General features: G+C 48.0%; 1 protein-coding gene and 1 long non-coding RNA gene across 7 annotated transcripts in view; one reads left to right on the top strand and one right to left on the bottom strand.

Annotated features, from left to right (window-relative positions):
- The window catches only part of KCNN3 (potassium calcium-activated channel subfamily N member 3), a 192747-nt gene that overhangs the window by 10165 nt on the left and 171982 nt on the right, over positions 1 to 10600 (bottom strand). For all 4 annotated transcript variants that reach the window (XM_082435569.1, XM_082435565.1, XM_082435566.1 and 1 more), the window contains exons 6-7: positions 4592 to 4719; positions 3783 to 3852 (exon numbers count right to left, since the gene is read on the bottom strand). In XM_082435569.1, coding sequence (XP_082291695.1) covers positions 3783 to 3852; positions 4592 to 4719 — 198 coding nt within the window. The remainder of the gene's footprint in view (positions 1 to 3782; positions 3853 to 4591; positions 4720 to 10600) is intronic.
- On the top strand, positions 4818 to 10589 carry LOC309648188. 3 transcript variants are annotated; one of them, XR_014256512.1, is made up of 3 exons: positions 4818 to 6418; positions 6608 to 6844; positions 10152 to 10589. It is a non-coding gene; the product is annotated as an uncharacterized lncRNA (long non-coding RNA). The 3 variants fall into 3 exon arrangements; XR_014256513.1 differs by having other exon boundaries at positions 4819 to 6418; positions 10190 to 10589; XR_014256514.1 differs by having other exon boundaries at positions 4822 to 6418; positions 10248 to 10589.

The raw sequence follows: 10600 nt of genomic DNA, 5'->3' as shown, positions 1-10600 counted from the left end.
AGAGGCCATCCATTCAGGCTGTCCCCACCTGAAACCTGGGCGTCATCCTCTCCCTCAGGCCCCACATCTCACCAGTACAAAGTCCTGCCCACCCTGCGTCTAACTATCCCTCAAATTCAATTCATTTAATTGAAATGAAACCACTTTTGTTCCAACCGTTCCACCACGGTTCTGACTCTCCTCTTATCAGGCAACTTTCTGGTTATAATTTGGCTTCCCGGGTTGGTCTGTAGAGCCCTTATCTATGTGACAGTCACATTTCTCCCTGCAAACTAACAAATGACATCAGACTTGGGAGCAAGACTCTTGGGAGACTTCATGCTCTCGGGTGTTCCTGTGGGCCAGGCTGGCGGTTGCTTTGTACACTCCCAAACCCCACCTGCAGGCACTGCGGCTCTAGGGGCTTCTGGTCATCTGCCAGTGACACCCTGATCCTATTTTACCTGAAATTTCAGGTTACTCCAGGAAGATGCAGAAACCATTGGTGCCCGCAGGGGCCAAGGTAATAGGGAATGAGGTGAACGAAAAAAAAAGTAAAGGAAGGTGGCAAAATATGAGAAGCCAGAAAGGAGATGGGAGAAGGGGGATTGAAAATGTAGTGATACCTTCCCACCAGGAAACTAACTGGCTGCAGCCCCAAAGGGAGCCGTCACAGAGGTGGAGTGAGGCAGCTCTGCCTTTGCAAGGGCAGGACTCTTCTGTGGCCACCTCAGAGGACAGCGTGACTTTAGAAGCAAGAGTGCTTCCTTCATTAATTAACATTCACAGAACCTCTTCAAGGTGCAGGTTCTCCCCAGAATGTACAACACCACAAATCTATTTGACTGCAGGGGCACCCTAACGAGCTCTGGACTGAATCCGGGCCCCTGGGTCTCAGCCCCAGCGCGGCAGCTCTCCAACAGCCCGACCTTGGGATGGTCTCTTTGTTTCTTTGGACCTTGGTTTCCTCATCTATATTCCTAATCAGAACTATCACATGTAAAACCATTATAGTTCACAAAGCATTTTCACAGATACCATCTTATTTGATCAGTTGAGCCTCAGATGTGGGGAATGATTTTTACACTTCAATGGAAGACACTGAAGCTAGCATATAAAGCATCCCAGCGTTCCCCCACCCCATCTCTGCCACCCTATGAGCGAGCTCTTCAATACAGCAAGTGTTATGTGGAGGCCACACACCCTTTTCTTAATCTAGAAAGGACCAAAGGACAGGGGTGGAAGGTGGTGAGCTGGGAGGACGAAGCACAGAAAGAAAAGGGAGAGAACACAGTGTTATTATTGTCTCCCCTGTTCTGTTGCTTGGTGACAGGATACCAGGGGGAATGGGGACCACTGTGAAAGATGCTAGGCTGCTGCCAGGACCTTGGCTGAGTCTCCTGGGAGGAAAGATGAAGACTGGATGGACGTCAGAGTTCACCCTCCCTGCAGGTCCCACACCACTCCCGGTAGCCCTGCAGACGCTTTCCCTTAACCCTCTCCTCCACACCCTTTCTTTCCAGGTAACTTGCTCCCAGGTTATTGATGGTTTAGTTCCCCGACCCAATTCACATGAGCCTCTTTCCAGTTCACTGAGTTTTTTGCTTCACCCAGTCTGCTCTGCACGGGGCCCTGTCTCTGTGAGAGGCGGTGGCTGGCACTGAAGAAACGCAGGCTTGAAAGTCCAGTGTGCCCGCTATTCCCAGGAGAACACCAGCCACAGCCTGTCTTGCCAGGTGAGAGGGGAGGCAGAAACATGGCTACCTGTAAAAGAAATATCTTGGGGCTTGTTGGGCCATTCCTGCACCTCCCAGCGTGGGTCCCCAGCCATGTTTGCCCTACCCGACCCCCCTGCTGGTCTCAGCTGATTGGCCCAAGGGTGGACACGTGACCCAAACTGGCCAGTCATCTCATCCCTTCTGAGAATTTAGAATTAAGACCAATAGGAGGATGGCCAATCGGTTTTGCCTGTGGCTAGAACTAGAACATGTACTCTCTGGATAGGGGCCTGCCATGGTCTGCCATGGAGACAGGGGGCATAGAAAGTTGTCAGGAGATGCGGGAGAGGGAGAGAGAGAGAACTGAAGCATGCACTTGAACAGGAGAGCGAAGAGAGGGTGAGCGAATACTTTCCAGGGTGAGGGGCACTTGTAGGTAGTTCTTTCCTGAAGTCTGACCACATGCCTGCCTTGAGGTTCTGCCTGGAATGAGACTTCCTTGTATCCTTATAATAAACACCTATATTTTAAAACCTACTTCCAATGGGTTTCTGATACTGAAACCCAAGAGTTTTAAGCAGTGCACCCAAGACCATGGGGGGGCTCCCTTCTGCACTTGGGCGTTCCATTCACATCTTTGCCTCCTCCTGGCTCTCAGGAGCCCTGCACTCCACCACAGTGCCCCCTCCAAAGCACACAGCCTGTGGGCTTCTCCCCACCTGTGCCAGCCACACATTCCCTGATTGAAGTCCTGCCAAGCTTAGGAGGCCCTTTCTTTGGCCTGATCCCTTCATTGAACAAGGCGCCTGCACGTGGCCCAAGAACTGGCAATTTCTCTGATTGCACCATCTTTTCAAAGGGGGCTTAATTTGCCTGAGGGAGTTTCTCTTGCTTACCCAGGGAATGTGTTCCATGATGATAATCGACATCTGCTGGAATGTTCTGCCAGCCTGGCCCTGGGCTATACATTTGATATAAAATTTCTATCAAGAGGCAATGAGGGGGCTTCCCTGATGGTGCAGTGGTTAAGAATCCGCCTGCCAATGCAGGGGACACGGGTTCGAGCCGTGATCTGGGAAGATCCCACATGCCGCAGAGCAACAAAGCCCGTGCGCCACAACTACTGAGCCTGCGCTCTACAGCCCGCGAGCCACAACTATTGAGCCCGTGTGCCACAACTACTGAAGCCCGCACGCCTAGAGCCTGTGCTCCGCAACAAGAGAAGCCACCGCAATGAGAAGCCCGCGCACTGCAGTGAAGAGTAGCCCCCGCTCGCCGCAACTAGAGAAAGCCTGCGCTCAGCAACGAAGACCCAATGCAGCCAAAAATAAAAAACAAATTAAAAAAAAAAAAAAAAGAGGCAATGAGGAGGAGGGGCTGAGGAGGGGAGGCCCTTTCTTCATTGGCGCCTACGCTCAGCTCTGCCAGGGGTGCAGCCTCCGATTCCTTCACTCCAGAGATTTGCAAAAGGAGAGAGTTCCTTTACAGTATTTACAGCAGTTCAGGGCCAGAAACGCAGAATGACAGTAGCACTCTCAAAGGAGGGCTCTCCTTTTTGGCATCTTCATGAGAAATAAAGAAATGCACCCCTCACCACCACCACCACCGATTTGGGGCCAGAAAAGCTGAGTTGTAAGGACTGGAGGATGCAAGAAAATGAGTTTGCAATTATAACGGCAAACCGGAAGGATCCTCCTAGGTGTGGCCCAGGAAGCAGCATCGCCATTATCACCATTTGGTCTCGTCAGTGTGCTTCACCCTGTGCAAACTCAGTGTACAGCTAATCAAGCAACACACCGAAAAGATGTAGTAGGTCAGCTAATTAAATCCCAGCAAAGACTGACCTGAGTGACTGAATTTAAGAAACGCATGCCAGGTTTTAAAAGTCAACAACACGCACTAGTAGATTGCAAGTGTCAAGAACTCGAACCCAGATGATTTTTTAACAAAGGAGGAAGCAGTCTTTGCTTTCCTGGTCCTGCACTGTCCAGTTTGGCCAAGGCCAGGCCTTCACAGCCACACTTGAGAAATTGAAATGCCAGCATCTGAGAACCCTCTACGGGGTCTTCGGAGTTTGCCACTCACCTTGGAAAGGTCCACCAGGGTGTTGGCTTGGTCACTCAGCTTCCTCTGCTCCATCTTGACGCTCCTCAGTCTGCGGGAAAGAGTCGTAATAGCCATGCTCCTCAAGCGCTGGGCTCAGCCCCGCAGGCAGATTCCACACCCACATCAATTCATCTGGTTTTGGAACCCAGCCCAGGACCTCGAACATGGGTGACAACTGACCAGAATCAAGGGCTTGGCAGGTCCCCAAGAAAGCAAACTCTTGCCCCCACACGTGCCTGCCTTCAGTCATTATAGTTTCCTCACCACTCTTCAGATAATTTCCCGGCTTCTATGCCTTTATCTAGGCTGTGCCTTCCACCTTAAGTGCCCTACTCTAGGCCTTTCATGGTTTCCCCAAGCCTCCAGGTCAGAATAAATGTTTTCATCCTCTACTTTTAAAAATCCACTATACTTTTTAAATACTTAGCTTATAGAAAGCACTGACCACAATTTGTTCTGCTTCCAGTTGTAATGTGGGGTGTGTGTGCGTGTGTTTGTGTGTGTGTGTGTGTGTGTGTGTGTGTGTGTGTAGACTATGAGAGCCCCCTGAGGCTCTTACCTAATTTTTACCTTCCATAGCAGTCTGTCCAATGTCTGCCAGTGGCAGGTGCAATAAGTGAATAAACAGACTGATCTGCGGCCAGTTCACCGCCCCCAGTGGTTGTTGAGTGGAAAAGAATGGATTTCTCCTGCTCCTCTAAGTATACAAGAAGATACTGATGGAGCTCTGGGGAACCCACCACTTCTAATTTGGTCCTCTGGTGGCTGAGCTGCCCCGGCCTACTCACTGGTGGATTGCTTGGAGGAACTTCCTCTGGTGTTTCCTGACTTTGGCGTGGTCAATCTTCTTTAGCAGCTTTGTGTGTTTATAGATTAGCCACGTTTCCCGAAGGACATTGGCTGCAGCATTCTTGATCTAAGGAAAAGTAAATAAAACAGGCTGCTATCAGGTAAATTTTCCTAGGTTCACATAACATGTTTTTTATGTCTGTCAATATAGTCTACCTTATAAGGAAATGATTCTGCAACGATCTTTTTCCTTAATGAAATCATGAACTCTTAGAAAGGATCATTAAAATTCATCTCTTATTAATCCTGTGTTGGACACAGTAGACTGGAGCCCGAAGCTGAGAGGCGGTTCTTGTCTCTTTCTTAATTATTTCAGGACTGCCTATGGACTGTTGCTGCTGATGCTATATTTAGATAGGCTACATTACCAAGACCTGGAGGCCTGGGGCACACTTTGAATAGATAAACATGTACCATTGCTGCCCTTGGATGCAGAGTTCCATGCTCTACGTGGGATTTCTATTTAGTGTACATGGTACATTTCTTGGATTCACAGAGTAAACAGATTTCCTATCAGCTAGAGATTTCATTTATTTATTTAAAAATTATTTAAAATTTGTATACCATTTTTAAAGGTTACTTTCCATTTACAGTTATTACAAAATATTGGCTATATTCCCCGTATTGTCCTATACATCCTTGAGCCTATCTTACACCCAGTGGTTTGTTTCTCCCACTCCCCCAACCCCTATGTTGTCCCTTCCTGCTCCCCACTGGTAACCACTAATTTGTTCTCTTTACCTGTGAGTCTGCTTCTTTTTGGTTATATTCACTAGTTGGTTGTATTTTTTAGAGTCCACATATAAGTGATATACAGTATTTGTCTTTCTCTGTCTGACTTCTTTCACTTCAGCTGGAGATTTTACAAGGCCTCTTTGAGGAAATGTCTCTCCCACCGAATAGAACTCTAGGTATTAACAAGTCCATTGTTTCCTTTCCCAAATGGCAAAAAACATTTACACTGTAATTTCACATGTAAATGTAATTAGCATAAAACTGAAATCATTTCCAAGCAGTGTCTGAAAATCAGTGAAGATATTTTGTTGTGAAACCAGAGCTGCCTCTTTCCCAAGGCTGGCTCTTTCACTGCACTGCAATCACACATTTCAACATATGACGCTGTCATCTGTTGACATGGAAACCACTGATATCACCTGGCTCACGACAGAGCTGAGACATATCAATGGCATCCAGATGGCAGGGGACAAAGTTTTAATCCAAACACAGACATCTTCAGCAATTAGTAACAAGAGCAAGAGGAAACATTTCTTATTAAGCACAAGCTAAACAGATTTTTGATTAACCGTTCCCATTTCTGTCAGCCATGCAAACTGGCACAGGCCCACAGGCCCAGGGCCTGGAAGTAAGTAGGCCAGCCTAGTAGAAATCAGGTTACTAGCCAGAAAGGATTTTAATAAAATTGGAGAGTACAGGCCTGCTTCTTCAGACCGACATCAACAGATGGGACGTTGTTAAAATACTGAGACGTGTGGGAAGGCCTGGGAAACATTGTTTTGCAGGCTGATAACTTCTGTGTGTATGTTTTAAAAATTTATTACTAAGGCTGGATTACATTTTTCATTGGCGCTGAAGTGATTTTCTAAAAGAACAGCTAGGTCTTCTCAGAAATGTCTAAGTGACATAAATACTGCCTTTTTGTTCAGTAAAAATCTACCGTGAAGGTGGTTTTAAATGACTTAATTGTCCACCTTTGGTACTTTCTTGCCTGAAAGGAAGCAGGTGGTGGTGAGGAGAAGCTGGAAATGGTAAGTGTCCAGGTGAGGAGGGGGGAGGCGGAGGAGGGTGTGGTCACCGGGGTTCTGTCCAGGGGCTGGAGTGGACATCAGCCTCCTGGCAAAAGAGGCAGCATAGAAGGGAAGGCTTTCTCTCTGTGGAGTGCCTACTCCTGCCGCCCTTCTGTGGGGAGAGGGCAACTTGGCAGGTGGTTTTCTCAGTTTCCCTAGGTGCTTAGCCTCCAAGGAAAGCCTCACAGAAGAACAGGAGGGAAAAACCTGCCCAGCATGTGTGATGATCGGAAGAGCCCCAGTTACACGGGTCTTGTCTTTGGAACACTGATAGAGCCATGGAATGTCAGCGCTGATGAGCCTTTGACACCTGTCTCTGTGTTGGTGTGGAACAAACATTTGAAACTGGAGAGGCTGCAGGTGAATCCTTCCTCTGCCAGTTTAGGAGTAAGTGCTTAACAATCTATAAGAAGGGAAAAATAAATCCTTACCTTAAGGGTTGTTATGAGGCCCAAATGAGGCAATAACCATGGTGCTGAGGCTAAGAGCGAACATCTACCAGGTGCCACTTTGCATATGTGTAAACTCATTTAATCTTCACAACAACCCTCTCAGGAAGGTACTAATATTATCCCCATTTTACAGATGAAGAAACTGAGACAGAGACCAAGACCGTAAAGTGATAAATGGCAAACTGAGTCAATGTGGATTTAAGTGTTATAGAAACTATAAAGTACCATAAAGATACTAGTTATCATCATCTGGCCCAAACCCCCACTGAAAATATGAGGAAATGACAGCTTCAGAGATAGAATGTGAGGGCCAGAATCCCACAGCTAGCTAATGGCAAAGTCAAAACAAGAGCCAGGTCCAAAAAGAGCATAAGGTTTTCATGTGGTCTGAAGAAAGACCTGACTGACTAGATGTCATCTCTACACAAACAAAATTATTTCCTGTTTTCCAGGATCAAGGAACTGGAAAGGACATTAGATTTGTTTTTAATCATCATGGCCCTCACTTAGCAATATGACAGAACAGGGAGTCCAGGTCCTGCACTTAACTTTAGCCCAAATATAAGGTACTAAAATCACAGCACAGCCTGGGTAGCTGAGCAAAGCAGTCACAGCATCTTTATGGGTTTGAACGGGAGGCCCCCGCGTATTCAGGAAAGCGATGTTAAATGCAATCCTTGGTGCTGACTCTGAATTAATTGCCAGCAAACAACCTGGCACCAAGCTAAGCAGATCAATATCTGCAAGAGAAAAAGAAATAGGCTTTTAACTGCATTGTGCTTTCCCACGACGACAGTAAATGCTATTGTGACCAGGTTCTCCCTCCAATTCACCTGGCTGATTGTTTTGAGCATCACCGGGGTGGGAGGCAGTTGAGGCTGTGTGCACCCCCTGGGATTCACTGAGCTTCCACAGGGCTCCCAAGCACCACTCCCTGATGGGGACTTGGGTACCCACTGAGCTCTCCTAGTGGGCGGGGCGCCAGGGCTAAAAGATGCGCTTGAGGGTGAGGGTGGGAGTGGGTGGGTCAGGGAACTGGGAAGGACTGGGTAAGGTTGGCCATGATCCGATGGGCTCAGGGATGGTTAGAAGAGGGCCGTTTGTGCATGGAAGACTGGCTGTTTCGTCCCCCAAACCCATAAGCATACGAGCTAATTGTTTTCCGTGGGCCCATTCATTCTCTCCCAAGAATTGTATGCTTTCACTCTGACAGTGGCCAGAGAATTGGCTCAGTGACCTATGTCCTTCAGGGAGGGCTCTAAGATTCATGAGCCCGGGCAAGAAAGTCATCCAACTAAGATCTTGCATATAATACTGACAGCTAACATTCACAGAGTGCTTACTATATGCCAGGCTCTATGCTAAACACTTTCTGTTTACATTGTTCCACTAGCCCTCAGAAAAACCTCACAAGGGGATGAATGATCATCTCTACCTTGGACCGTTGCGGAACCTCTCTGAGACTCAATTTTCATATTCATTCCTTCCCAAAACATTTACTGAGCCCTTACAATGGGGCAGATAATGTTTAGGAAGTAAGAATACTGGGATGCACAAACCAATAACATTTCTGCCCTCAAGGAGCTTCTAATACTATGGGGACAGCATGCCCTGTGTAATATAGCGTCAGGTAATAAGTGCTTCAGAGAAAACTACAGCACAGTAGGGTGCTACAGAGTGATGCAAGTTCTCCCAATCTGTGAAATGGGATTGTGGTGTTGATTCAATGAAACACTTAGCACAGAGCCTGGCTGCACCGCGCCTCAGTACACAGTAGTTTTACTGATGTTCCTTCCCCCAACAAATGTCAGCTTCTTCCCCCACCTCCAGCGAAAGAAAACATAAAACAGAACACATATGTCTGTTCCTTGAGCTCTTGGCCGTATTATCCATGTCGACGACTTGCTCTGGCTGCCTCTCTGCCAGGGTAACCTGCCTCTCCAGACTTCGTGGAGGCTGGTGCAGGAGGAACATGTGGGGCAGACGAGGGGCGCCCTTCTTCACCTCCCCCCATGCTCCCAACAGCCACAGGGAGCCCTGGGAGAGAAATTCCAGGAGCCCTACTGATGGGCCCCCGGGAAAGAAATAGCATGCCCTCCGTGCTGCCAGGACTCCCTCCCAGGGAGAGGGAAGTTGGAGAGGAGGGCAGATCAGGCCTGGCAAGTGGGTGTGACTTCGACAACTTCAAGAAGTTCCAGGGGTTGAATTTAGATGAATAAATCTAAAGGGATGATAAAATCGCAATCTGAGAGCCCTCAGGTCAGGCCCGTCTTCAGACACCTGACTGGTGTCCATTATAACCGGGGCGTCCCCTCTTCTCCATCCGCCAACCCCTCACTTCCCTCACCCTCACCCACACACACTTCCTGCTGGCTTCCTGACGCTGCCATCTCTTTCATCTCCCCCCTTATACCCTCTCTTCTTCCTCCCCCATCCTATTCCACACTCCCTTCTCAGGCTTCTTTGCCCGCCTTACCCAGAAGCCCTCACCGAACACTTAGAAATGGGGGCTCCACCCCTGTGGCTGGCAGGACACTAGGACAGGGAGTGCGGAGGGATGTACTTCTGTGGTTCAAAGTTGGAGTTTGTAGTCTTCCCCCATAGCAATGCAGTAATGAACCACGGCTAGTTCCATAATGCTATTAATGTGATGCTCAGCTAGTTTGGAGGTAAACTGGCTTTTCTTTCCAGCAGACCTGGGACCCTAACCACCATTCTGAGTTCCAAGGAACTGGCTGTTCTGGGAAACCCATTGGGTTATGGCTGGAGAGCTGCCTGCCAGCCTGAGAACAAACGGCAGCCCTGGCTGGGACCCAGCTCACTGCATATGGCTGGGGGCCCACACTTGCCCATCTCTGGGCCTGAGAGGCTCATCCCTAAGAACACTTTCAGCTCAAAAGCTCAATGTTCCTATGACTATTGTTAAAGAAAAACTGTACCCAGTCTGTCTGGGATAGAACTTTAGTGGGTGATATAATTTATAATCCCCTTCTGGGGAGAATTAACATTCGTGATAACTGCTCAATTGATTATCTGATAAATTTTTAAAAGACGAAGACCTGTTCTGGGAATCCACTCATGGGCCCTACCAGCTGTCAGTCAGGAGTCTGTGTCCTTTAGCCAGGCTTTCTGTACCCTGTACAACAATGACTACCATTGTCTTTTTCCTATAAAAGACCCCTACTATGAGTAAACCTTCGAATTTGCCTGCTGGAAAAAAACACATTTTTTTCCCCTAGCAGGATTGTGATAAAACTTTGACACATGCTCATAATTAAAGAAAAGTTTTCGGGACTTCCCTGGTGGCGCAATGGTCAAGAATCCGCCTGCCAATGCAGGGAACACAGGTTTGAGCCCTGGTCCGGGAAGATCACACGTGCCGCAGAGCAACTAAGCCCGTGCGCCGCAACTACTGAGCCTGTGCTCTAGAGCCCGCAAGCCACAACTACTGAGCCCATGTGCCACAACTACTGAAGCCCGGGCACCTAGAGCCCGTGCTCCGCTACAAGAGAAGCCACCGCAATGAGAAGCCCGCGCACCGCAACGAAGAGTAGTCCCCGCTCGCCGCAACTAGAGAAAGCCTGCTCTCAGCAACAAAGACTCAATGCATCCAAAAAAATAATAAATAAAATTTTAAAAAATTAGCCCCTATTTAAAAAAATAAAAAATAAAGAAAAGTCTTTTTTTTATC

This window comes from Balaenoptera physalus (assembly GCF_965194825.1).
Source record: "Balaenoptera physalus genome assembly, chromosome: 1".
NCBI classification, from domain to species: Eukaryota; Metazoa; Chordata; class Mammalia; order Artiodactyla; family Balaenopteridae; genus Balaenoptera; species Balaenoptera physalus.
This window is presented reverse-complemented; position numbering and strand designations above follow the sequence as displayed.